At 55.6% G+C, this 27,562-nt stretch overlaps 1 protein-coding gene across 5 annotated transcripts; it reads right to left on the minus strand.

Moving 5' to 3' along the window:
• Positions 1-761: 761 nt before the first annotated feature.
• MTHFSD (methenyltetrahydrofolate synthetase domain containing) lies at positions 762-25,729 on the minus strand. 5 transcript variants are annotated; one of them, XM_042969628.1, is made up of 8 exons: positions 25,664-25,729; positions 21,662-21,765; positions 19,968-20,081; positions 17,141-17,254; positions 14,870-14,960; positions 12,425-12,537; positions 12,032-12,157; positions 762-2,575 (listed from the first exon to the last, which is right to left on the minus strand). In XM_042969628.1, the coding sequence occupies exons 1-8, from the start codon at positions 25,677-25,679 to the stop codon at positions 2,066-2,068; spliced, it is 1,188 nt and encodes a 395-aa protein (XP_042825562.1). In that variant the 5' UTR covers positions 25,680-25,729; the 3' UTR covers positions 762-2,065. The 5 variants fall into 5 exon arrangements, with proteins under 5 accessions (XP_042825562.1, XP_042825563.1, XP_042825564.1 ...); XM_042969629.1 differs by lacking the exon at positions 19,968-20,081 and adding an exon at positions 20,114-20,227; XM_042969630.1 differs by lacking the exon at positions 19,968-20,081.
• Between the last annotated feature and the right edge of the window lie 1,833 nt (positions 25,730-27,562).

A 27,562-nucleotide genomic window follows, 5' to 3' on the forward strand; every position in this document is an offset into this window, starting at 1 on the left:
AAAGAGCTGCTTCTCCCGGGCCTTTCTAGCTGCTGTGCCCAACGCCCCTCACAAAGGTGCTCTCCGGCAAGCTCAGTGTCGCTGCCACCCTGCCTGCTTCCGCTGGTCTCAGCATCCAGGACTGTCGCCTGGGATGGCTCCTGGGACAGCTCTAGGGCCGTCGCCACCATCACTGATACCCGAGCCTCGGGAACAAGAGGCTGGGACACTGAGCACCCGCCTTATACTCTGAGTGCCCTTCCCGGTGGCCCTGAGAGACTGGCACTGCCAGGTCTGCCCTCAGCAGGAGGAGGAGAAAAGGCGTGTAGGCTGCTACGTTCAGGGTGCTTCTATTTCAGGCGCTTGGGTCTTGGGTTTTGCTTGTACTGATCTATTTCCCACAAATATAAAAATGGTGAACTCACTTGGATTATCTGCATTTCAACATATCTGGATTATTCTGGATGCAACGGACAGAGAAGCCAAGCAAGCTGGCCTAACTGGGAGGGATGATGCCATAGCCCAAGGCAGGCTGGTGTCCAATTGTTGTGTTCAGGCACGTTCCTCCCCCAGCCCACCACCCCCCCCCACCCCCCGTTGGCTCTGACGCACCCATGCCCGTATCCCATGTCTCCCAGGCTGCGTATCCCCCAGCTGTCCTCACGGCTGGGACACAGCATGGGACGAATAGGACAGCCACACGCTCAGCTCCCGGTCTCCTGGAGCACTGGTCTAATGGTGACAGATCGACGACAACAAAGTCCACGAGGACTAAACGAGAATATGTCAAATACAGGGAAAATTTATGGAAAAAAGACAGGAGAAACAAGGCAAAAAAGCAAAACAAAAAACCGTGAGGCATCAGACGACCAGACTGCTGCTCTGGGTGAGGGGTTCAGGTTCAGCCTCAAACATCTGAGCCGGGCGCTGGGTGACGAAGCAAAAGGCAGCCACAAGGGTGGGGTGGGCGGTACAGGTGGGGAGAGAGAGCCCAGAAGATCCTTCTGCCCTTTGTTTGATTCCTGACGCCTTGGGAAAGGAGCCTACATTTACTGAGCAATCTCAGGGCAGGCTTTTCCGACGTCTCCACGGTATTTTCGTTGTAAAGCCAATGAGAAAGTGCTTTGGCGAGGGAGACCGAGTGCCTCAAGGTTTTCTTGAAAGCACACGCAAGCCAGGCCCTCCTGAGGTGTAACAATGTGCTTGCAACGTGCCCAGTACGACCTGCTGGTGAAAAAACTAAAATTTCTCACACGTATACATTAAAAAAAAAAAAATCTCCATGTAAATGCTTTCTTTGACTTTTTGCCCAGGATCCATTGCAAAAGTGCTTCTGTTTAGAAAGCATAGTTCAGCCAAAATCCAGTTTGCTTTTTAGGAAAAGTGGAGGGAAAAAACCAAGAAACGTGGGGCATGAGGCAAATCGGCATGAGCGTCTGTCACTGTCTGTGACACAGGCTGGGACAGCTCATTCTCCACGGCGGGTACCTCCTACAAGACCATGTGGAGTGGAGGGTGTTCTCCCGGACGGAGGGGTGAGGCCGGAAAGGCAAGGAGGGCAGAGCAGTGAGGTGTGTACCACCCTCCAGTCACACGGGCTCTCCGTCACGGACACCAGCGCCAAGTTGTGACAAACCGCTGCACCCAGGAGATCGCGCTTGTTGGCTTCTGCGATCTGAACACAGCTCTCCCCCTGCGGTGGTTCCAGACCCAGGATCCCAGGACAGCAGGGCGTGCACCTGCCCCTGACCCCCGCCAGGGCCTCACCCCTTACTCCCCCTCCCCACAACCACAAACCCCTGGCTGTCACCGTTTACTCGGACTCGGTCCCCTGCGGCCTCTGAATAACCAGAGAAGCCAGTGTGGTGGCAACACCCAGCAGGTTACGGGACGCAGACACAGCAGGGCTGGGACGTGTCGGCCGTGAGCTACTGGCTGACTCTCTACTCGTCAGGAGGTCCTGGGCAGTGACACAAGGCTGGGCCATCCTGGAGAGGCCTGGGCCCAAAGCCGCTCACACAGCAACGCTCTGCCGAGTCCTGCTGCCACGCCCCTCAAGTTCCACGGGGACCGGAGCAGCGCCCCATCACAGGTCGGCGACGGCCGGGCGACAGTCAGGCTGTGGCTCCTGCACGCGGCCGCCCGGCAGGTCGCTGGCCCTCTGCCGCCTGGCCAGTGCCACGGTCAAGGTGGCCGCCCCCAAGCGCAAGCCCTGCAAGCGGGAGACGGCCTGCTGGGCCGAGGCCGGGGCCTGGTAATGCAGGAGGGCCCTGCCCCGGGGCCCCTGCCAAGTGAGCCTCTGGGGGACCGCTCCGAGTTCTCGGAGGGCTCTCTTCAGCTCGCTCACTCGGGCGTCCCGGGGAAGGTTCCCGACGCAAACGGTGCCAGTGGGCCCGTCCTCCCCCTGTGCAGGGCAGGGTTCTGGCAGGGGTGGGTCCCGGGGCCCCCGGACGGCGGTCAGGTGAGCTGGCTGCTGGCTGCTGGCTCCCAGGAGGCGCCGGGGCTCGTCCCGGAGGGTGACGTCTTTCCCAGCCTGCTTCTCTCGGTGACGAAGGCTTTGGAGTACTGGGATTTTCCCCATCACCTCCCAGCTGATCTGAAAGAGGAAAGCAGTCCCAGGTGTTCTCCAGGGGTCCCAACACGGTCACGAACGGAGGAGAAATCGAAGTCGCACGGGGGCCTCTGCCGCACACGCTCAGGTAAGCAGTCTCGGCCATGCTGCCCTAGGGGCCCACCCTGGCCCTCTGGGAAGCAGGACCCCTCGGTCCCCATCCTGCCCCAGCTTAAGTGAAATCTGGGACCCTGAAGCCACTGCAGACCGTGCCCGACGTGCCACGGCAGCTGGCAGGAGTGGAATGGTTTTCTCTACTCGGGAAGCAGAAAAGCAAAGGCCTCCTATGCAGAAGGGATAGTGGGGAAGGTCAGTGGAAAGAGGGTGACGGGTCATAGGTGGCAATCCCCCTGGTGACCTCCATGATAATCGGGGCTTTCTGCCTCCATGCAGCCCCTCCTCCCAAGTCCCCACCCTGTGGGTGGGATGAGCTCTTTAACGGGGCTCCCTGGGGCCTCCCCCTTCTCCCCACTCCTCCACTGGAGGAGCGTGCCTCAGGGACCGAACCTTTCAACGTGTTGCCAAAAATGCAGAAGCAAGGCAAAGCTGAAACAGAATGCCACTTCTGAAAACACTTTCTAGCAACGGGTTCATCAAGCTACAAAGCAGCACTACACAAAACGTTAAGCCTCAATGAACAGGATTTCTACTTTGGCTCTTTAGGAAGCTGCAACAAAGGAGGCGGTAAAAGCACCCCGAGACAGGAGGCAGGGCCCCCCTCAAGTACCGGGATGGACAAGTGGGGTCCGCGCACAGAGAGGACTGACTCGAGCCCGCTCGCCGCATGGCAGCCGACGGCCCCTCCCTGGGGCGGCCCTTCAGTTTAGGCTGAGCCTGAACGACTGAACCCGGGACAAAACCCGTCTTCTGTCGTTTAAGGAATCACATGGCAGAAAAGGAAGAGAAAGGCACTGGTGAGCCCTTCTTAGCAATCCTCAGCCTTTACAGATGCGTTCTGTCCTGTGTTAGGACACAGAGCTTGTACATGACCAATTACAGGGCATGGTGGGCAACAGTCCCAACACGGGACTTCCCACAAACGTGGGTACATCAGGATACATATCAGCATACGAGCTGGATAGATGTAACTTCCCTCTACAAGTAAATAGCCCACCTAGTAACGATGTTCTCTTTCCATTCAGAACCGTATGTCACTAGAGTAATGGTTCTTATCCTCGGCAGGTGTCAGACACCTTGGGAGAGAAGCCGGGGTTCCTTCCCAAGGAGGAGTCCCCGGCAATTCTGTGTGCAATTTCCCAGTCTACTCCGGGGTCTCCAAACCGCAAGGGGCACATAGGCCCCAGGGTAAGGATCAGCGATTTCGAGAAAGGGTCAAAGAAACTCAAATACCTAAGAACGGTCGAGCCCCTCCTCACAAACTTCAAGGCTGCTGGTCCTCATTAATTTGGCACCTGGTTCTCTCTCCCAGCACTAAGTGGACAACACCCCCAGCTTGGCCCACCTCTCCACTGGCTCAGATCCCTCTCCAAACGGACACCACCCTTGCTCCCGGGCACGTCAGAAGCCTCTGTGCCCGGTTCTTGCCCACTCACGTCCTCAGAGCAGCACAGAGACTCTCAGCTGCCTCAGAAAGACCGTCCTGAGAAAACCTCCCCCTAATGTTTCCCAGTGTCGAGACGCAAAGAGACAAGCAAAAACCACGTCTGTGCCATGGACACATGCATGAGACGTAGCTTCTCTAATCAAAAGGGATCTTTCTTCCACTGGACTCTCTGCAATTCTCCCGAATTGATTCACTCAAAGGTGACAGAGCTCCCAGGCCAGTACCCTGGAGGCTCTGGTCCCAAGGGGTCCTGAAGATGGTCTGGCCCAGCAACCGTCCCTCCCACGCCTCCATTCTACCTTCTTAGAGTTCACATTCCTGTGTCCTTTCAGAGTACTTAAAAACAGATTTAAACTGGTCATAATCAGATTCTTTTTAAGTTTATTTTTTAAGGAATCTCTACACTCGATGTGGGGTTCGAACTCACAACTCTGGGATCAAAAGTCACGTGCTTTTTTTAAAAAGTTTATTTATTTTGAGAGAGGGAGAGCGTGTGCCGAGAGTGAGCAGGGGAGGGGCAGAGAGGGAGAGAGAGCATCCCAAGAAGGCTCTGCACTGTCTGCCTGTGAAGAGCCCCACGTGGAACTCAATCTCACAACCGTGAGATCGTGACCTGAGCCGAAATCGAGTGTTGGACACTTAACCGACAGAGCCACCCAGGCGCCCCAAGTCACATGCTCTTCCAAAGGAGCCAGCCAGGTGCCCCCAAACTGGTCATACAGGTTCTTCAGGATGTCTTTAAGTTACCAGATATAGTATTTAGAAAGGATGATCCAACTCAAAGTGGCAGTTACAGTCGGAGGAAACGTGTGACTACGTACTTCTGTGGCAACGGTGAATGTCATTCCACCCAACACCCGCGAGGCCAGATCTCCTGGTGACAGCACTTGCTCTCCGAGGGGTCTTGGCCGGGTGATCGCCCCACATGCTGAAACCCCCACGTGCTTCTGCCCAGCGAACCACGGGGCTCCCTCCGGCAGAAGCGAGCGTTCTCAGGGAACCTGACCCAGGGGGCGAGGTTCCACGCTCAGGCAGCAGAGATCCACTTAAAAACGCGTCACATGGGGCAAAAGCACACCCGCTCCGCACCCCACAGGGGGCGCTGTATCCCAAGCAGGCACACGTACACACCGCGAATGGCTGAACGACAAAAATGTTTTCATTGGGTACGCATTCTGAGCTAAGCCTACAGCACCGCAAACACACTCAGACACACACACACACACACACACACACACACACACACACCCCTTTACAGAGGGAAATGCCACCTGCGTCACTGTTGCCTAAATCTGCTGGTCTCAAGACAGGATGGTTTCGGGTAAGGAAGGACAAAGCTCAGTGTCGGCTCATGCCTGCACGCCCACACGTTCTCAATGGAAAAATCTCCCCGACTAAGAGGTGGCCACCTTTGCCACTTTCCCAGCTGTCTGCCATTTCTGTGCTCTTTGCGGAGCGGCTGGGGCCGACGGCTGCCCCACAGCTGACACAGAGGCCTCTGTGCGCCGGCTAGACGGGCTGGCTTCACGCTCAGGACAGTCCACGCGGTGCTACGCTGTTTTTCCTGGCTGGCCATTAGGAACATTTGTTACATGTGTGAGTGTGCCACGTGAAACGGAAGATTTTTGCCTATTAACCAAACATACAAATACATTTCTGCCTTTCAGTAACTAATCATTCCATTAAAAAATAGTATAGCGAATTTAACTTTCTTTCATGCGCCAAAACCATCCTTCACTGACGTTTTACGAAGATTGTGTATAAACATACATTCTCTTTAAAGATTAAAAATTCTGTCCCCTAGAAATACATGCTAAATCCAATACAGATCAGCAGCCTAACTCTCAAGGCACCTGCGGCCAACTCAGAAGGAAGACTCCGGTTCTAACCTTGCCTCCACCAACCCCTGGCTTCAGAATTTCACACCTGTTGCTTTTCCTGACTCTCCCTTTACTTGAGCAGAAGATACAGAGAGTGGGAGGGAGGATCCTCACTCTGAAATGCTAGCACACGTTTGAGCAATTGCTGGCAAAGGAACAGGAACACCATACGTATTTCTCATGTGACATACAATGTCCACAAAAGTTAATACTGTCACACATGAGACCAACACTTGTCATTCGTGGATCGAGAATACTTTTATTTAAAAAAATTTTTTTAATGTTTATTTATTTTTGAGGGGGGGAGGGAGGGAGGGAGACAGAGCATGAGCAGGGGAGAGGCAGAGACAGAGAGGGAGACACAGAATCCGAAGCAGGCTCCAGGCTCCGAGCCGTCAGCACAAAGCCCGACACGGGACTCGAACTCACCAACGGTAAGATCATGACCTGAGCCGAAGTCGGAGGCTCAACCGACCACCCAGGCGCTTGGATCGAAAATTCTTTCAAATATGGTGCTTTCAAATGAGCAAGGTGAAGTGACTCGAGTAACCAAGCATGCAAGAACACAGCACAGCTAATGAACGCACTGTCTTCCAAAGGCCATTCCTGCCTTGCAGCATCTGTTGGCTAATTATAGTGTCTCCTGATTATAACAGGGCTCAATTTGTAAGACTTTTTGCACAGAGATGATCAAAGGTGTCACTTAATAGAAAAGGCCCCACAGGGCTACTCCTTTATAATTATGCCCTTACTGTGGGTGCTGAAGGACCAGGAGGGCAGTGACCGCACACCATCGCCCCATCGCACGCCACGCCCACAGTCGGGAAGAGATGGGCCGTTTGGGAGTGGCCACGGAATCACTAAGCAACACGGGGTAAAACGGTGTTTACTGGCTGGAATACATGATCACCTCCAACCCGTGCCACACATGCCAGCTTCTGTCCGCACACTTCGGTGCCTGCCCGTCCTATGCTATTTGGGGGGTGGGGACAGCCTGACAGACGAGCCCACGAGCGCAGGGAGTCCCCTCCCACCGGGCCAGTTCGGAGCCGGGTGTGGCACGCGGTCCTGCCAGGCGGCTCCGGGCTCAGCTCCACACCGGGGCGTCCGCCGCGCGGGGAAGAGCGGCCCGTGCGGCCCCACCTCACGCACAGGCAGGGGCTCTGCACCAGCAGCTGGGGCAGGCCGGCGTCGCCCCCGCGCACAAGCACAGGACTCCTGAGAACTGGGGCATCGTCTCAGGCGCCTGTTCTTACCCCCTGGGCGCGCGGCAAAGGGAGGCTCGTTGCAGAACTGGAGGCGAGCGCCCGGGGAGAAGGCTGCCCGCGGAAACCGTCTCTCCTCGGTAGTGCGCACGGGGGGCGAGCACCCGCTGTGGGGAATTCAGAACACGGTGAACAGAAATCGGAATCCCCGTCGGAGACGGCTACGGTTAACATGCGGGCCTACCCCCGCCCCTTCCTGCGCGGGTTCCAGCGCCACGGGCTGAAGACACACGACACCGCAGAAGCGCACAGACGCGCACACTCTGCCCGTCCACCCGGCACGTATCACAAGAGCGTTTCCTCTCACCGTCAAATACTCTCAAAAGGCTGCGTGTACTTTAATGACGGGGTTGGCATCTGGGACCCTGACGCACCTCAGGGCCCTGCATTATACGGGATGCAGACGTCTCTACCTGAATTTCTAAGTTATTTCTTTAGGACAGGTTCCTACAAGTTCAATCACTGGGACAAATACAGCAAATCTTTTTAAATGGAAGGATCGGCCTCAGTCCCCAGCCCCGTTGTAGGGGTGGCTCAGTCCACATCTGGCTGTTACTTGCAGACAACACTGTGATGTGGGATCGGAAAGCGGGCGTCTGTGTCCCAGGACGGCTGCTGCTCACAGAAGAGGTCCCTGTCCCCAAACCCTTTTCCTCAAGGCACGTGTCATTCTCAAGAAGTCAGTCAACCGGCATGGTGACCATCTGGGAACAGCCCTCCCTAACAGCTGTGGATGCTACGGAACTTTTTGTTTCTTTGTCTGTATACAAGGATGACCCTGGCAGAGCCCCATTTCCTCACTGAAGGACAAAAGGAGTTGATCCGAGAAAGACAAACATCCAGACGTTGCTCAACAGAGTCTCACTGCTCCCCTCCGTAATCAGTGATAACACCTTTCCCACAATTACTGCAGGGAGCAAAGGGGCTGGGAAGCAGTCTTTTGATCTGTGGCTTTGGTGGCACGGAGCAGTCTCGCGGGTGCCCTGGGTCTCTCTGGAGCTGCAGCCACACCCCGTTGCCTGACCATGTCTCCGGGGTACCCTTAAATAAGTATCATACCCTCCGTCTACCCCATCCTAGCTCAGCAGACGTCAATAAAGGCACGGGTCTCGCTGTCCCGAGGTCCAGTCCGGTGGGGCCATGCGAGGAGAGCGGAGGTGTCAGAGACAACCCGGAGCCCCACACGCAGAGGGCCCCGTCCTGCTTTCCGGATGCCCGTCTGGGTGTAGCGGGCAGCCAGGCTCTTGGGCAGGACACTGCACTGCCCTGTCGTGACCCGCCACCTTGCAGCCCTGGGAGCGGATGGGGCTGTGCGGGGGCTCCGGCCAGAGCTAAGGCCTGCGGGTCACCTTGCACATGGCCGTCCACATCTGCCTGGAGGTTCGGGACCCACCTCAACGGCCGGGTCTCATACCGTCCACCGGCCAGCTGGGCAGAGACCCTGGGAGGAACACCTCCTTTCACCGGGTTGGACCTGCTGGGCCGGGGGCTCAGGGGAGGCAGCTTGTGGCTGGAGTGGGGCAGTCACGGCACCTTGTAGCTTAGACAGGGAAAAGTCCCCTGAGTTCAACAGGTCAGCAGGTGAGAGGCCACCCTGAGGGAACGGAGGAACCCACGTGAACAGAGCAGACGCACTTTCCAGGAGGAACGTCTCTTTCTCCTTCACCGAGAGGCAGTGAAGGGCACACGGTGATAACGCACAGCCATGGAACGACTCGGGCCAGGCCCAGTCTTGGCTCAGTGAACGTCTCAAAGGGGAACCGCGAGGACTCTGCCAGCACCAACAGCCTCCAGGCACGTTTCTCACAATTACCGACTTCCATTTCGCGCCTGTGACAGCCACACGGGCGACAAAGGGCAAGTTTAGCCGGTGCTTCCGTGCTCTGGCTGTGGGGTCAGCACCGATGCTCTCCACGCTACAGATAAACTAATGGGGGGTGGGGACCTGCAGAGGGTGCACCAAGGTCACAGATACAGCGACTGAGAGGCCCTACGGTGGCTGCTGAGCTCTCCAAACTACTGCGCCCCCTGGTCACCCGTCTTTAAAATCACAAAGCACTTGGGGCGCCTGGGTGGCTCCATCAGTTAAGCGTCCGACTTCAGCTCAGGTCACGATCTCGCGGTTCGTGAGTTTGGGCCCCGCGTCGGGCTCTGTGCCGACGGCTCGGAGCCTGGAGCCTGTTTCGGATTCTGTGTCGCCCTCTCTCTGCCCCTCCCCCGCTCATGCTCTGTTTCTCTGTCAAAAAATAAATAAAACATTAAAAAAACTTAAAGTCACAAAGCACAGGCAGAAAAGAGGACAAGGTGGGTCAAGGGACCCCCTCCCCACTGCCCAAAGGAACTACAGCTGGACAGCAGAGTCCATACCCGCTGGCCCCCAAGCGGGAGCACCACGTGCCTCTCTCAGAAGGTGGGGCAAAGGCCAGGGGAATCGAATGCTGCACAATCTTTGTGTATTAAGAACGAGTAAAAAAAAAAAAGAAAGAAAGAAAACGTATCACACTTTGTACTTATTTCGTAACCTTCATCTGGGAGGTCTACAGTGTTTAGAAAAAAACCGTGATTCCAGATATTCCACAAAACAGACGAGAAGCAAACTCGGGGATTCTAATACCCACACGACAACAGTCTACGGGTAGAATATCCACAGGAGGATATGCCAACGTGTATCTCATAGTCCATCTGAAATCAAACCGTATCCTACGACTGAACTTCTCCCCCGCTTCCCAAATCGTCAGTGGAATTCAGGGGTTCCCAATGTCAGTGAAAATTCCTTCTGGCTGCACACAAAGCGAGGCCAGAACAGAAGCCCCAGGGACTGGAGAAAGTTGCTGCTTTCACATGACCCCGGGCAAAGGGACGCCCTGTGGCGGGAGAACTAACACAGGACCCCAAAATGAGAAATGGCCTTTTAAAAGTCTGAGATTCTTGGGGCACCTGGGTGGCTCAGTTGGTTAATGAAGCATCCGACTCTTGATCCCGGCTCAGGTCATGGTCTCACAGTTCGTGAGTTCAAGCCCCGTGCTGGGCTCTGTGCTGACGGCACAAAGCCCGCTTGGGATTCTCTCGCTCCCTCTCTTTCTCTCCTCCTCCCCTGCCTGCACATGCTTTTTTTCTCTCTCTCAAAATTAACAAACATTAGATAGATAGATAGATAGATAGATAGATAGATAGATAGATAAAAGTTTGCGATTCTTGGGGCACCCAGCTGGCTTAGTCGGTAGAGCACACAAATCTTGACCTCGGGGTTGTGAGTTCAACCCCCATGTTGGGCATGGAGCCTACTTAAAAAAAAAATAGTAAAAATAAAAAATAAAAGTTTGAGATTCTTGCTCAGGCCTCATTAGCAATCGATCTTCCAGGAAGGGGCTGAAACAGTGGGGGCGTCAAAAACCAGTAAAGGCCCCAACGCCCTACGTACAAAGTATGGCTACTTCTTTGGAATCTCTGGTTCATTTGGTTTTCTTTTACACACGAGGAGTTATCTTCACCTAACACGACCAATAACATCACCTGTTGATATTTTTCTTGTTAAAATCAGCAGAATATGACCATGGCTATTCCCCAAAGCAACACATCTTTGTTTTTCTTCCTGGAGAGGCCGCCCAGAATCTTCCTAATGTGGGCTGCAGTCGGCCTTCCGTCTATGAAGCGCTGTCCTCCAGGGGACCTGTAACCTTGCTGTAGTCAGCCTCTTGTATAACCTGCCCCGACTCACATTCTCAGCCGTGAGCAAAGGCCACCTTGCTCCTGTGACCTGTGTATCAGCCTCCACTCAGAGCAGCTGTGGCCCCGAATTCCAAGGTAAACCCAAGTTCTCAGGAGAGACACCGAGGGACATCTTTATACTCACTGAGGGTGCCACTGGCTTCCCCACGGCGCTCAGCACGCACTCAGACCCCCACCGGCCCACTTTCAAGTCACGCCTGCCTCTCCTCTCTGCTTTCGTCGGGCTAACCTAGAAGGAGCCCAGAACTGCCTGGCCGTGGCGTCTGTGGGAAGGCCCACTGGGCCGCAGCATTTCATTTTGGTGTCAAGCTTGGAGGTGGAGGTTACAGGGTCTCCATGCCCAAGGGGAGGCTGCTTTCCAACTCTGGACAATTCGGGTTGCAGGGATGGAAGGTGTGGAACAAAGGCTTCAGTCCATACCAAGCCCAAGCTGTGCCCGTCTCCTCAGTAGCTCTGGCTGCTCGCCGGCAGGCGGGGCCCTAACCTGCAGGCTGGCCTCTGGGACCGACTTCCTACCGCAGACTATCGTGCCGTGTGCCGTGCAAATGCTGCGGATAAAAGTCACCGAGGCATCAGCTTACGAAGGCCACGGGTACCGCGTGGACAGCCAGGTCACACGAGACAATCTGGGACTCCCAGCGAGAAAGCCGATGAGGCAGCAGGACGCTGTGGCCAGGACGGTGGCACGCAGCCCTGAGATGAGACCCGCCAGCAAGGGTGTCGGGGCATCGGCCCTCCGAGTGGGCAGCTCTTTCTGCCACGGACAGCTGGTGCCCTGCGGCGGGAGACCTTGCACCTGCCTGCTTACCAGAATCCCACAGGATTGCAAAGTATATTCTCGGGCCCATGCCGGGAGACAGATTCAGGAGCTCAACTGTTCAAAAGCTCACGGGTGACTGTAACGCACAGACACGCCAGGCCTGGGGACAGCTGCCATGCCAAAGGACGCCACACAGGAGCGGATGCCTCTGAGCTACAGGCCACTGCCGGCCACGGCACCCACCTTGGACCACAAGATTCCCGTTGGCTTTGGGCGCTCACACCCCGTGGCAATGACTCTCGTCGGAGTGAGAACGTAGTCCACGGTGAGGTCGTGGTCCTCGAGCAGCGCTTCAGGTATGTCGATGACCTGGTCAAACAGAAGGGGGTGAGGGGGCTGGCGGGCACACGGCTCCCGTGCTCACCGCACACACAGTAGACACACGTGCCAGGCCCGAAGGGAGAAGGCCTCACCACCGCCATGCTGCCAAACAGATCCGGCCCCCGCTGATCGCCACCACTCGCGACAGCCGCGGAGCGAAGGCAGAGACCACTCCGTCTCTGTCTGTCTCCCTCCCTCCCCTCCCGCTCTCTCGGGTGTGGCAGCGGCTCTGCTGGGCCCGTTCACGGGCAGCACCTGGCAGTCGTGGACGATGGTGACCACTGGTGTCTCCGGGCTGACCGCTCCCATCGACACCATCATGGCATATTCCAGATCAGCATAACCTTCTCCCTTCCCAATTCTCCAACCTAAGAAACACGCAGAGCATCATCAGTAGTATCTCCGGAGTACATGTTTCATTAGGTCACAGTGGAAGCAGGAACGTGGACGCAATAGCCCCGGCCCCTCCTCAGAAACTGCCACAGTGAGCCCACGGGCGGGCGGTCCCCCAGGAGTGGGGTTCAGGGGACAGAAGACACTGCCATGCATAGCGGTCAGCACACAGTGACGTGAACCTCGAGCCCTTGAAACGTGTTACCAGAGGAAATGGAACCTTGTTTGTATGAGCAGAACTCATGTTTAAACATAACAAAAGAGCAGTTTTTAAAAAGATTAAGAACAAATTTCTACTAAACACAAAATCTTTTTAAGCTATTTCTCTTGGAAGAGAAATAAAAACCAAAATGAGGCACAGGCGATTTAAGACAGCATCACTTTGTCTTGTGAAAAGCGCCACAGGAGGGCGGGGCCGGAGGCCCTGGTCCCAAACTGCAAAGTCCGAGGTGGGGCGAGCGGAAGGCTGAGCCCGAGGCTGGACGAGAAGCTACACGGCAGGAAGGAACGCAGCAAGACAGGAACCTGGCTCCCAAGAGGATCGACAGCGTGCCGTTAGGAAGCCCGTGACATTGCAGAAATCCTGACTTCTGCACAATCTCAGCATCAGCATCATCACAAAGAGCATCAGTGCTCATGGGTCTAAAATGCTGGTCTGTCACGCGACTCTTACAGTCACCAACGTCCAGCCATGCGTGCAAATACACGAGACAAAGACAGGTCCACGCAGAGTTGTCTGAGTCACAAAGGATGTGAACAGTCGGCACAAAGAGACAGGCAGGTGAGCAGCAAACACAAGAAATGACCACCTTCGCTCACCACGGAATGCAAATCAAGCAGCAGGTGGCACACAACTGCTCACTACGGGGCGGGTCAGCACCAGAGTGTGGTTATGCTAGTTACTGGCACGGGAGCAGGGAGGGAGGCGAGCTGCACAGGGCTGGGGATGTGAGGTGGGTTATGTGGCTACAGCCACCAGGGTTTAAAGTCCACCCTTTGCCTCGGCAATTCACTCGCTAGGATTATGCCACGGAAAGCCCTGGAAGGCACCACAGACTCAACCCCAGGACTCTGGCTCCCTTTAGTGTTATCTGTAAGGGAAAAGCCAAAACCAAACCCTGGTGACACCTTAAGTGCCCATCAGTGTGCAGGGACAGACACCATCCGGCAGGACACACGGTGCCGTACGTGCTGCTGCCCCCTTCTGGGGAAACAGAGTCAGCACAAAGCACCCCACAGAGAACGCAGGACACGTGTGACTCACAGGCATCTCTGTGTCGACAGAAGGAACTACGGACAGTGGACGCCTGGGAAGGGCACGGGTGATGCTTTGAAAAGCGCCTGATCATCTCTGAAAAAAGGCCCTGCTAACTGCCCCTTGCCAAGAGCACGGCCCCAAGCCTGTCCCCGGGCCTCACGGCCTCTGGGAAGCCAACCCCGACCTACCCAGGGCTGTGCTGCCCCTCCTCTTCTCCTCTCCTCTCCCGCTGCGCCCACCTCCACCACCTGGCACATAAGGGCCAGCCCTGAGGTCGCTTCCCAGATGATGCCCAGCTCGAGGCCTTAGGGTCACTCTGCTGACCCTCGCCGGTATCAGGGCTCCCTTCTGTGTCTGGCACCGAGCACATCACGCCACGGTTCAGCCGCTGTGTCTGCTCTTCCCAGGCCCTGCGGCCCAAGGCAGAGACCACCCAGAGCTGGCCTGACACGGGGCCCACGGCAGGCACCCGGGAGACGTGTGCCTCTGGGGACCCATCCCCAACGACAGACAGAGCGCGTAACTGGAATACAGAGAAAGCAAAAGCGCAAGCGAAGCACCACGACGGCTCCCATAGTAGGGCAGAGTGAGAGACAGAGGCGAGCCCCCCGCCCCCACTCCCCGCTCCGAATGGCAAAGCACCAGGCCTCCCGGTCAGGCTCGGGACAACACGCGTCGCCCAGAGGCCGCTGCTTCCCAACGGAAACAAAGTTTAGAGCCTGACGTTTTCCCATTCACTGGAGCTTCTCCAAAACCAACCACCTACTGACACACTACACACAAATCCAGCTCTGCTTCCAGGTAGCTTAAGAACAGAGGAAATATCTCTCACCACCTGAACAGAGATGATGTCACTTTATTCTTCCTGCTAAGAAAAATGAAAACACTGTAAAGGTACTGAGTGTGAGGGACAAAATGAATGAGAGAGACAGTGGTTGCTCAGAGGACAGGAACGTGTCCAGAAACTGAGATTACTTACCGTCAGGGTCTAGGAGACGGACAGACGGCAGAATGTCAAGCTGCAGGTCAGGGTGCGATTTTAAGCTTACCTTTTTCAGAAACAGCGACGGACCCCACCACCACCAAGTCCACAAGGACCCTGGAATCCAAGCCCACGGGGGTGCTGTAGTTGCGCACGCCCTGCGAACAGAGACGTGGGCCTGAATGCTTCCCGGGCGGCGAGCAGCTGGCCCCCCTCACAGTCCACGGGCGAGGAGCTCGCAGGAGGCAAACTCGTGCCCTACGACAGGCACACGGCATCGTGGGAGCGGCGTTTAGGATAATTTCCCACAGTTTCTGCCCCAGGGAAGATGGCGCTTTGGAAGGGACAGCACAAATGAGTAAGGCGGTAATTTCACAATACGGAGCAAATCAGAGGAGTGCCGTGGTTAGAACAGAGCAGGGGAGCCACATGGAACCACGTGCAGACCCCTGTGCGCCCCGTGACCTCAGCAGGAGGAAGCTCTCTGACCTTCGGTGTCGCCATCCGTAAGGCAGAGGCGCTGCCCACGGCCTCGTCAGGCTGGTGTTGGAACGGAAGGAGATGGCGGAGGTGATGCACTTAGTGCACGACATGGGGCCAGCAAGCGTGTGGGGCAGACTCATTAAGTGTGAGACGCTGGGGGCCGCCACTGGCACGCAGAGCGTGTTCACTCCTGAGATAGGACTCGACCCAAACCCACCTAACGTACACACGTTTATACTGAGGGGGCCCGTATTTTAAGAACAGGGGGGCTGATGTGGTCCTGCGTCTCAGACGTGAAGGGGCACAGATCAGTCCGGCAACCAGATCACGGCCCCGCACGGACCCACGTCTGTGTCCCGCCCTCCACTGCTGGGCAGTCGCCACCACACGGTGACAGCCATTGTGCCACTCGGCTCTGGCAGCACAGATAATCAGCGCACCATGACCCGCATCCGTGCACACGCGCGGCCGTGAGGCTCTCTCCACGTTGCCATTTTCCCCAGCCAGGAAGAAAAGGAAAACCTCCTTCTCGGGTTCCGGTGCGTCATGTTGTAACAGAGCCCGAACTCGGCCGTTCAAACCCTACTGAAGCTCAGTCACGAGTGCTGGCCTGGCTCCGCTCGGGGCCCAGTCACACTTTCAGGGGCGCGTGTGAGGGACCGGCCATCTGACCCGGGCCTCAACCCCAGGACGGGAACTGCGCTTACTGTCCCGAACCTACGACTGCCGTGCGGCTCATCACGCTCCCCGCCGGCTCTGGGAAACGCGAGCGCGTACCCGTGTCCCGTGCTGCCAGCCGCGGACCGTCCCACAGGGTGCATTTCTGAACACCAACCAGAAGCACGACCGTCTCTCGTTTTTCTACTTTGAATTTCCCTTTGCACTTTTTTCGACACGTGTTTTATTACCGTGCTCTATTACACGGGTTTTTGTAAACCACATCAGATTCTATTTTTGGAATAAAGTTATCGATAAGTAACAATAAGCGTTCAATTTTTAAACATCAGACTTACGCGGAAAATCTCTTTTAAAAAGGAATTATCTCTTAATTATACACCTGGCTACAGACACAATTAGCCCACGGTCATACACCAGGAGGAAAATCGTGTTTAGGTGACACCTCTGCAGCCTCCACTGAAATGCCCCGTGTCACAGAGCTGCTGACACACAGCCCTCAGCCAAAACCACTGAAGGAATGAATTCTACACCATTTATTGTACGATTCACATTTGACCAGCATTATCTGGCCAGGTGATCATCTTACCCTGCTTATATTAAAATGATGCGATGGAAAAAATAAATAGGAATATGTTGATGCCTTAGTTTTCATTCCCAATAGATTAGGAATCAAAACGAGCGGGGGTCTATCCCAGGACTCTGAAAAAAGTCACCAAATTCTATTTCTTCATCTGCAAAACACAAGGCAAATCCCACTACAGGGCAGCCTAGGATAGTATTTACACACTTCCGTCTGACTACACTGTGAGACACTCCGGAAAAGCCCTTCCCTGAATTACTCAAGTCGTTATTCAGAACTGCTGAGGCAACTTCCAACTGAAGGGTTCTGCAAATCCCTGAGTCAGTTCAGAAATTGCTAGATACCAGACAGTAACAGGTCAACACGGGGAGGTGTCAGAGGCCAGGTAACTTATTTCCTCTTCCTTTTTAACAGGAACTTTACAATCTGCAAACCTGTACGAGAGAGAAACCAAGCAGCTCAAGCGGAGCCCGTGTACCTGTGGTTTTTCGACGTGGCTCCTGTATCACGGGACGGCTGGATGCTTGTCCACTTTTGCTCATCTGGCTTTGCGGAAAATGAAGTTCAGTTCTGTGGGCACTTTGCGCCCGCACTTACCTGAGAGGTGGCGCATTTTCTCAAGACGTCCTTCGTTGCGCCGGGCGGCGGCGTGATCTTATTAAATAACCCCGTTCTCAGCCGTGGTGTTGGCACCAACAATGTTTTTTTGCTCTTTTAAAAGAAAGACAATCAACGAATCATAAAGTTAAACCCAGGAACTTCTTGTGTGCATTTTTAACGTTTCAGGCGCAGAGGCAAGTTGCTGTTACTGGCAGTGTTGGGGAATGACTTCTTTGCGTGCCTGATTAAATACAAAGAGTCACTCGGGCCACTAGCCCGCCCCACAGCTCGTCATCAAACACGAATTCTAGTCTACTTGCCACTCAAAATCGCCAGGCAATGATGATGCAAATGGGCACAGAAGCCCAAGGATTCCAACCAGGCCTTTCCTGTGGCCCCTCCCCAGTGTTACACACTCTGTAGGTACAATGCTTTCACTGGGCACCTGCTGCCTGGCCTGAGCCTTCTTTCTGCCCAGCAGGTTCCAATCTCAGATCAGGGCTCATTATAATTGATATTTTGGATCGACCTGAGTCCACAGCCCCTTTTCTTCTATTTAGCTCCCAAATGCCTTGGTTCTCCAAGTGTGGTCCCCAGCCAGCAGCGGCCCCTGGACGCCTGTGAGAAATGACCGGAAGCTCAGGGGGCAGGCACACAGGTGACTCTGATGCCCAGGATGGTTCCAGAACCACTGCCACAAGCATCGCTGCAGATTATGCAGGGGCAGCCCACGAGCCAAGTGTAAACTTGTAAAATCTTTGGTGTAAAAAGAGTATATTTCAGTCTCTGTGCAGGAGAGGACAGCCTGAGACCAACACAAGACCTATAAAATCGCGGGTCGGCATACTTAAAGCCAAGACAGAGGAAATATTTCAACACAAGTCGTGACCACGTGCTCTTTTCGAGTGTGAAAGAGGTCTGGGTTCATCTGTAGTCTGGAGACGCCGGTGTGCTACATATTATTCTGGCTACTCCCTCTTTTCTGGAAGCTTCTCACCTACCAGCTCCGTGGCTCTCAACCCTACCTGCGCTTTAAAACCACCGGGGGAGCCGTCTAAGACTCAGCCAAGGCCCAGGGCCACTCAGAGCCTCTCATTCAGAAGGTGAGCTCGGCAATGACTAGTTTTCACAGCTCCCTGGGTGGGGCCGACGCGCGGCCGGTGCTGGCCTGGCCGGCGGCTCTCAAGGCACCAGCGGGGTATCCGTTAAAAAGAGGCTCTAGAAACCGACTGAAGGTCTGGGAACCTGTGTATCCCCGAGAGCAGGCCTCCGCGTCCCCAGGCACCGGCTGTGGCCACGTGCGCCACCGTCCCCGCCGGCGCTCAGGAGGTGTCGCAAAGCCCGCCGGTCTACCTGCTTCCCCGGTGATCCTTAAGCTACTGAGTTTGCAGCAACAGCGAGGAGCCGGCGGCCCCAGAGCGCGGGGAGCACACGTGTCTTTTTCACCGTCACATCGCCGTGCTCACAACCTGCAATAGAGCAGCTTCTCCAGCGTGGCCGTTTCTCTCCCCTGAAGAGAGACCGCCACGTGGCTGCGCTCCTACAGGACGCCGGGACTAATCTGCCACCCACTCAAGGCTCTGACCTTGTGCTGAGGGGCCGACGGGTAAGAACCTCGCACACGAGCAGAGCTGGCTCCGCGGTCACGGTGCGGGTCACGATCCCAGCCCCACCGCTGCCAACGCGGGCCTCGGCCAAGTCACCTGACCTCCCAGGGTCCGGTTTCCTGCGTCACGAGGAGCGGGCATCTCCCCTGCAGGGCAGCTGGTAGGATTTAATGAGGTGATACAGCCAAGTGTTCAGAGAGAGCTGTGCCCTTGCACACGGCGGGCACCCGCTGCAGGCCCTTCTCTGCTGCTGCTGCAAAAATTACCTCATTCATTACAGGGAACTCTTGTCCAGGAAAATAAGGCTGGCAAGACAGAATGCTTCCAGAAGAAGAGCCTAAATGGGGGTCTCCCCCTGGGGCTGAACCACAATCAGCAAACGTGAGGATTCCCCACACGCGAGCCTTGGAAGGGCCAGAGCAGGAGCCCCGCGGCCCCTCGGTCCCCGCAAAATCCCCTTCGGGCGCTCCCTTCGCCACAGGCTGCAGGGCGCCCCCAGGCCCGAGGCCTCGCGGGAGCCGCGGGAAAGCCGGCCTGCCGCAAGGGGCACGGCGGCGCAGGGAGCTCCGGAGATCCCTGTTCACGTTCTCCACGGCGACTGGTCTCAGCAAAACAACAGCCGCCATCACCTTGAATCGGTGAGGTTACTACCGCCGTTATCCGCATGTTACTGCTTCTACGGTTTATACTTAACTTACACGTTCATTTTGGTTTCAAGGTTGCATGGGAGCTCTGAGCGTTTAAGTTTATACCGTTCTCTGTTTACACTTACTAAGCTAGTGAAGTGACAGCAACCCTGGGGGAGTTTTGTTTTTTTCTTTAACAGGGGCCTACATATTTTAGGAAACGCTGTTCTAATTTATATATTCTGGAGATGCCATCAGATCTCTCACTCACGGGTTATCAAAAATGTCAAAGAATTACGATATAAAAGCAGCACAAGTAAATAATCTTTCTCTTCGGACGAAGCGCATCCGATTTAATGCTCCAGGTGACCGTTCTGAACGGCTTTTACCTGCGGATTCAGGAACACTCGCAACTTCCGACAGACAAATGAAAGACCCGTGGACGGTTCTCAAGTAAAACTCCCAGGGTGTCCTGCACTGGCGGGAGTCAGAAGCCCCATCTTCCTCAACAGAGGCTTGCACACATTTGCAGGCACCTGGAGCCCGCATTGCGCCAGCGGCCGGGGCTCTGGCTCAGGAAAACGGGGTTACCTGCAGCGCCAGCAGCCGGACGCCTTCCAGCGGTTTGTCGGGGTCCACTTTGACTTCCCGTGTTCTGGCGAAAACTTCTAGGTCTCTGATGTTTTGGCAAGCCAGATAAGAGCCCTAGTTAGGCAAACAGACAGAGGTGCACTTACGTCGAGGACGAAGAAGCGAGCGTTTGTCTGGGGAGCGTCAGGATTGACCTTAATGGTTCTGGCCATTTTGAACGCCTGCAAGCGTGGGAGGTGCTCGGCAGCACGGGAAGCACCCTGTGTTTAAATGCAATTGCACATTACCGACAGGACGGCCGGATCCTGGGCCCACGGCACGCGCGAGCGAGCGCTCTAGCTTTGCACCCAGACAGGCGGGGGGGGGGGGGGGGGGGGGGGGGCACTAATTCTCAGGCAATATCCAGGAGTCGCCCAGAGAAAAGTCTGGGAAAGCAGTCAGTGTAGAAAGGAGCTAAAAAAGCCAGCCTTACCCCAATTTATTTATTTTTATTTTTTTAATGTTTATTTTCAAAGACAGAGAAAGCAAAAGGGAGAGAGAAAGCGTGTGCCACAGGGGAGGGGCAGAGAGAGAGAGGGAGAGCGGGAAACCCAAGCAGGCTCTGCCCTGTCAGCGCAGAGCCAACGTGGGGCTCGATCCCACGAACGGTGACATCATGACCTGAGTGGAAATCAAGAGCCAGACGCTGAACCACCCAGGCGCCCCATCCCCAGTTTATTTTTAACTGAAATAAGATATACATTCCAAAAAGGCGTAGACATCGTGTATAGTTTGATGAATTTTCACAAAATGAACACGCCTGTGTTTACTACCGCCTAAACCAAAAAAGAGCGGATTACCACCAACTCTCCAAGTTGCTTCCTTTTTAAACATTTTTTACTGAATCTGTGCACCTTTCTCTTTACCTCACAGCAATTTCTCTCCCTGGGAAAACAAGCACTAAAACAAAACAAAGCAGCAACACAAATCATACAAAAAGCACGGGTTTTCGAAGCAACAGGGGCTTGTTTCCAAGAGGCCGGGGGTGGGGAGACGAGGTCCAGCCAAAATGGAGGATGACGGCAGGAAACGGCCACACACGCTTTGGGCTGACGGGGCATCGGTGTGTTTTCCAAAAGCGCTTTGTCTTTCTTGTGGAAAACGAGCCAAAATTATGAGCTGTGTATGTCTGCCCGTCCAAGTAAACTTGTTTCCTGTGAACGCTACCACACACAGGCCATCTCGGATTAGCTTCTATTCTGCACACGGGGAAACTGAGGCCTGGCGTCACCGGGGGCTGCTGAGGCCTTCCTCTCCAAAGAAACTGGCTGGGGCTCCCCTCTCAGAGCGCATCACTCGCTACTGCTCTTAAGGAGCCACTTGTGAAAAGGCACCACAACGACACGCTTGCAGCCAGGACACGTGTCTTGCTCCCTGTCGAGGGGTGAACAGGCGCCGCAGCATCAGCTCGTGACAAGACGCCACCAACCGCCAACCCCGCGCAGAAGGGCCAGCGGCCGCGAGAGCGAAGCTTAAGTGACCGGGATGAGGGGCGTCTCAAACCAGAGGCCAGGCCAGCGGCACGGATTTCGCACCACTACTCACTGCCCACCCCACTCGGATCCACCACGAGGCAGGACAGTGACCGCATGACTAACTCGCTCCCTCGGGACTCTCCTGTTTTCCTTCTGAATGCTCCAGGAAGGCTTCAGTACCTTGAAGTTGGGAATCCTGTGATGAATAGGCCGGGGAAAATCCGCTAAGTTTCGTGATTCCATGTAGTCCCAGATCTGTTCGCGAATGTCCTGTTTGGAAATACCTATGGCAACGGGGGGGGGGGGGGGGGGGGGGGGTTAACGCGGCAGAAGGGAGTCCCGCAGAGGTGCGGCCGCTCCAGCACGCTCGCGCCAGGCCAAGCCAGCGCTTGTCATCTGCACAGCGAAAAATCAGGGTTAGTGATAGAGTCGCAACAGATTGCTAACGTCCGAAAACAGTGTAAACTCAAGACAACCCAGGTGTTTAATCCGGCCCTGCTGACAACAAAACGCAATCCAAGCCCCACGCCCTGTCCTCGCTTGGAAATGCACGTGCCGCTGGGTCAAGGCATGCAATCCTCAGTCTGTCCAGCTTTCCCATGGCCGTGATTAGTGCGCTCGGGCTATAAATCCAGAAGGCTTGTCTTAAACCTAAGTGCTTTGTAAACCTATTATTTTGGATTACCAATTACAACCTCCGTTATTAGCGTAGGAATTTCTTTTTTCTACATCCAATTTAGGAAGGTGCATTTTTGGCAACAAATAATCTTTATTTGAGCAGAGCAGTGTTGATGAAATTTGCATTAACCACGTACTCTTCCTAAGAGTTAAGAACCATAAGGAGCAGTTTCCGGTTAGGTTCCAGCACCTTCCTACAGGCATATTTTTAAGTATTCACTTAATTTCCATTTTTGTTGGTCCAAAAGGATATCCTCGCACTTGCTCAGAAGTCTGTTTCAAGTCACTTTACCTACTACTTGCTCTGTTTTCTTTTCTTTAATATTTATTTTTGAGAGAGATACACAGAGTGAGCAGGGGGAGGTACAGAGGGAGAGAGGGACACTATATCTGAAGCAGGCTCCAGGCTCTGAGCTGTCAGCACAGAGCCTGATGCAGGGCTCGAACCCACGAACCGCGAGATCATGACCTGAGCCACTCAGGTGCTCCGTTGTCTGTTTTCGTAACAATCTGTTGTGCGGCCAGCACTGCGAATCATGAGACAGGGGACTCCCCATGAGGTCATCTCCTTCGCGGGTATGCTCTCAACACCAACCTGCCCTGACTGCCAACGAGGGGGAGTGCTTCCTACCCTGTGCCGTCTGAAAGTCGCCGCAGGGACACACATGCATGGTGTTTAGGGAACGTGCATCGCTGCAGCTGGCAGCGAAAGCCGACCTCTTCTTTTCAGAGAACTTAGATGGTGTCCCTTACAGCTGACAGGCGGTGCTACAGTACTGTGTGTGGCTGGGACACCTCTCGTCACCTTCCTGGGTGTATACCTGGGGCAGGTACAACTTCACGGGTCCTGAGTCTCCCTTAAATGAGTGCAGGCTATTGAGAAGCGACCCAAGGGAGCAGCCCAGGATCAGAGAGAATGAACAGGGAGTTGCCTGGATGGGTGGTGGGATGGGGCTGGCAGCTGGCTTCCCCCATAGACGTTTCTGAATAGTGTGGCTTTGATTCACGTGAATCAGTTACACTCCAAAAGTTTATTTTTCATAACTGGACACTTTTAACGCAGGCAAAGGGAGCTAGACTGACAAGCCCCTCCCCTGGCCGCCTGCTGGCTACCGGGTCCCCTCCCCCAGGGCGGTCAGTGCACCCCTTGTTTTTTCTCCTGAATTCTTCCCAGGTACGTCTGGCCCCACACAGGAGCCACTTCCTGTCACCACCTCTTCCTAAGGCGGCGCATTACGCAGAAAGCCCACACTGCCCCGCACACTGGTGTTTTTGCCGGACATCTGGCAGATGGGCCCATGTGGTATACGAGAGCGCCGCTGTCCTCATGGGAAGCCGCACGGTCTTCCACTCTAGGGACAGGTCAAAATTTACCCAGGCAGTCTCCTTCTGAGGGGCAACGGGTGGTTTCCAACCTTCGGTTACTGACGTGCACTTCGCCACCCGCTGCCCATTTTGCCCCCACGTGTTAACCCCCCCACGTGTAGTTCTAAGGGGTAAGGGCCACGGCCACAGGCTCCCACTAGCCTACACCGTCTGGCTAGGCCTAGAACTCCCCAGCACGGCATTCGGCCCAGTCCCAGAGCCTCTTGGGGCCACTGCAGACGCCGTTGGTGCCTCGTGACCCCAGCTGTGCCTCTGGGCCGCTCCAGAAATCAGCGCTGCAGCTGCGGGAGCACTTCGGGGCCCGCGTCTGTAAGACGCAGGCTGAGCTCACGCTGCTGTCAGCCTGGGTGGGGCCACACAGCCAGTTTCCAGCACTTGGCTGGTCTTCCCCGCCGGGAGCTCTGTCGGCAAGTTGGCTCAGCTCTGGGTCCCTTGGGCAGACCCTCACTCTTCAGGCCTCAGCTTCAGCACCACCTCCAGGAAGCCCGCCCCCTTCCACTCTGCTCCAGCGTCTGGGGATCTCTTTGTCACAGGGTCACAAGGAGCTCTGGCCTGCAAAGCCTTGCTGCGCACTTCAGCCCCATCTCCCACTATTCCTCACTTTGGGTTCAAAACGTGGCTCAAGCATTGTTGGTCCCTGGTTCCACACACCTGCCCACCTCTCTGCCTCTCAAGACTTGGTACCTCCTCTCCCTTCAGGGACACACCACATCTCCCTGGAAGTATTTCGAGGGCCCAGTCACAGACAGATGTCCCTCCTTCAGGAACTTGGAGCACCCTAACTGTCTGGTTTTTTCAAACACAATTACATTGCCACAACTATAAGATTACTACACTTAGCACTTTCACTAACAGCCCACAGGTGCTACAGTATCCCCAACACCGTGCAGGACACTGTGTGGGACACAGGAAATATAAGAAATTGTGACCCTTGCTCTGGGGAGTGCATCACAAACATCTGAGTGCCTCCCATTTAGAAAGCAATGGGCTGGTTGGGAGGTGCAGGGAGCCTGGAAGGGCACAGGTCCTACATGTGGAAGGTCACAGAAACATGGGAGATGATTAGGATAATGAAAGATGACACATATTTATGAGTGACGTGCCCGAACCCTGTTCCATAACTGCCTATTTACTCCCCTCAACAGGTTGTGGGCCCCGTCGGGTGAGCTAGGGTCTCACTCATCCTCTACCTCTGGCTCCGAGCTCAGTCCCGGCACCTGTTTACTGGGCTCTTTACATACTGCACACGTGGGAAGAGGAGAGGTTTATTTATTCCCAGACCCTGGCTCACTGTGGGCTTTAGTATTGGGTGTTATCTTTGCCAAGAAACCCTGCAACCATCACCAAAGCTCTTCTCCACTAGAGGAGCCCAGGGGCGATGAACCAAGTGTCCCCAGTGCCTGGACAGGGCCTGGTACAGTGACACCTCAGAAAACATTTAAGAGGGCGGTGATTTTTTTTTTAAGTTTACTAGTGGGGGGCGGAGGGGAGGGGCAGAGGGAGAGAGAAAGAATCCCAAGCGGGTTCCGTGCTGTCAGCGCGGAAAGAAAGGGGGGCTTGAACCCACGAACTGTGAGATCGTGACCTGGGCCGAAATCGAGCCGACTGAGCCCCCCAGGGGCCCCTAAGAGGACGCTGCGAACCAGCGTTTAAGATACATTGCTTTCCAGCCCCGCCCCTGCCCCTGGAAACCAAGTTAAATTGGTTTCCGGTGAGCCGTAAGCGCAGCTCTCACAGGTGGTAGTTACGACTGGCACGGGGCCCACAGACACCACCATGTGCACAGCAAGTAGCCCTCTCTCTCTGCTCCCCGTTATCTTTACTCCGCAAGACAGCGTCGGATATCAGGGTCGGAGACCACCGCCGGGTAGACCCCCCCCACGCCCCGCTGGGACCCCTCCGGGTGCCCCCGTCTCTCCGGTGGTCCCCGGCCCATCCCCTCTGGCCCCGCGCGCCTCTCCGGTGGTCTCCCGGCGGCCGCTCACCTACTCCCCACTCGGACAGTGGGTGACCCGGCGGCCCCTCACCCGCCCGCCCCGTGCCCGTCCGGTGGCCCCTCACTCGCCCCCACGCCTGCCCCTCTGGTGGGTCCCGCCCGCGTCTCCAGCAGTCCCTCACCGGTCCTCAGCTCCATGACGACGCGGTCGGCGAGCGACGCCTCCAGAGGCGGAGTCGGCGCGGAGTGACGTCATCCGCCCGCGCACTCTCCCCGCGCCTGCGTACTGACCGCAAGGGGGGGCGGGGCGTCGCCGCGGAGGCCTGGTGTGGAGGGCATGGAGTGCGCATGCGCATGCGTCTCCGCGGGCGGGGTGGAGGGACGTGCGCAGAGAGCCTGGCTGGGTTCCCGGGCTGTCATTTGTTCACGGAGCAAGTCAGTGTTGAGCGTCCGTTCCCACGGGCGTTTGCAGGGCGCTGGGGCTACCGAGGTGAAGAAGCCCCCGGCCTCTCAGAGCCCACTGCCGATTCCAACACACCCGCCTTCTTTTCTGTTCCCCCAGAGGCCGCCTCCTCTGAGAAGGCAGCCTTGATTGCTCCTCCACGATGCGATTCCTCTTCTCTGAGGACATACCGAGGGCATTTTAAGATGTCAGGTCGCTGGAATGGGACCCACTGCGGGTAGGATCCGACCCAGCCCGGCCGCTGAGGGAGTCCGATGTGCTCCCTAGGGCCACACTTCGGTGAACACCCCTTGGTTTCACCGTGCGTGGCCTCTGGATCTCTAGAGACCGAAAGAACGTGGCAGCCTGCCTTTGCTCGGCACATAGGGTGTGTCCGTCTAAGGGCCAGGAACTGGCTGCAGAGACGGCCAAATCCGAACCCTCTCTGGGCTCCACCCCAGCGGGACCGAAGGAGGGTCAGTTGGCGGGGAATTCAGGCTTTAGGAAGATGACCCTTCCCAAAAGGAGGCCGTCCCAAACCAAGTCGCCAGTAGCCACCTCCCGAGTGATTGCACAACCTTAGCAGTGCGCCTCCCGCATCATAAGCTCCAAAGAAGGGGCGGCTACTTTTCAGAAGTCTATACCCAATACTTGCTAAGATCAGTGGCAACTGGCAACACACTTGCAAAATAGGCAAAGCGTTTTAGCGTCCACCTCCAGATGCGGGAAGTGAGGTTCTGGGTGTTCCAGAGACTTCCTCAAGCTCCTACAGAACGGATCCTATGCCCTTTGCCGTCATCAGAGAGAACATAATTGATGACAGTAGCAAACACTGCTCCAAATGTGCCAGGCTCCAGGCTGAGGGCTTCCAAAGTCACACCTGAATGCAGTCCTCACAGCAGCGGTGGGCAGCCGAGGCGGCATCCACAGGGGAGGAAACAGAGACTGGAGATTTTAAGGAGCCTGGCCCAGAGTCGGAGCCGGGAAGAGGCGGCACGTGACGTGACCCCAGTGTGCTTAATTACAAACCTTGCGGCTCCTGGCCACACCTCTGCCTTCCTAGTGGGTATTCGTGGCATTAATACACAAAGACATCAGCGGCCCTTCGTGCTGCGTGGGGGTGGCCGTGTCTCTTACCGGCTCCCAAAAGGTTATAAAGTACAGAAGGTTATAAAATAAAATCTCTCAGGGAGAGTGGTGTCTTTTCCCACTTTCAGGAAAACACCATAGATCTGTGGAGAACATTTTATGCAAACTGACCCGGCCCCGGCAGCGGAAATGTGTGCAAGACTCGCTGTGCTCAGAGCAGCGACCAGGGTGCTAAGCCACAGCCCAAGTCCCTCAGAAGGGAGGCCTGGAGCATCCCCCAGGCAGTAGCAAGCCACGGGGAACAAACTCCCTCCCTGGAAGTTTCAGAAAGCAGGTAGCACTCCCCGGGCCATTCTCCTTGGCTCCTTTGTTCCATGTTTCCAAATTAGAAGCGCCCCCCAAAGCCCAGGCACTTGAAAGAACAGGCAGTTATGAAAGAGACACCCCTTAGAAGAAACTGGCTGGCTTTCCTGTGGAAAGGTATTCTAGAACTTTGACCCAATGCTGCAGACTCAATCATATAGGTACACTTGCCCCTGGGTCCCTTGAC

The sequence above is a fragment of the Panthera tigris genome, chromosome E2 (assembly GCF_018350195.1).
Source record: "Panthera tigris isolate Pti1 chromosome E2, P.tigris_Pti1_mat1.1, whole genome shotgun sequence".
In the NCBI taxonomy this organism is placed as follows: domain Eukaryota; kingdom Metazoa; phylum Chordata; class Mammalia; order Carnivora; family Felidae; genus Panthera; species Panthera tigris.

Bases quoted from the DNA above. Each gene is read 5' to 3' on its own strand.
- MTHFSD (XM_042969628.1), bottom strand. The intron at 17,255-19,967 runs GTAACCCCGTTT...TTCTTTTAAAAG, and splicing joins TCCGGCTGCTGGCGCTGCAG to AGCAAAAAAACATTGTTGGT. The intron at 2,576-12,031 runs GTGGGTGCCGTG...TTCCTCTTTCAG, and splicing joins CGGGAATCTTGTGGTCCAAG to ATCAGCTGGGAGGTGATGGG.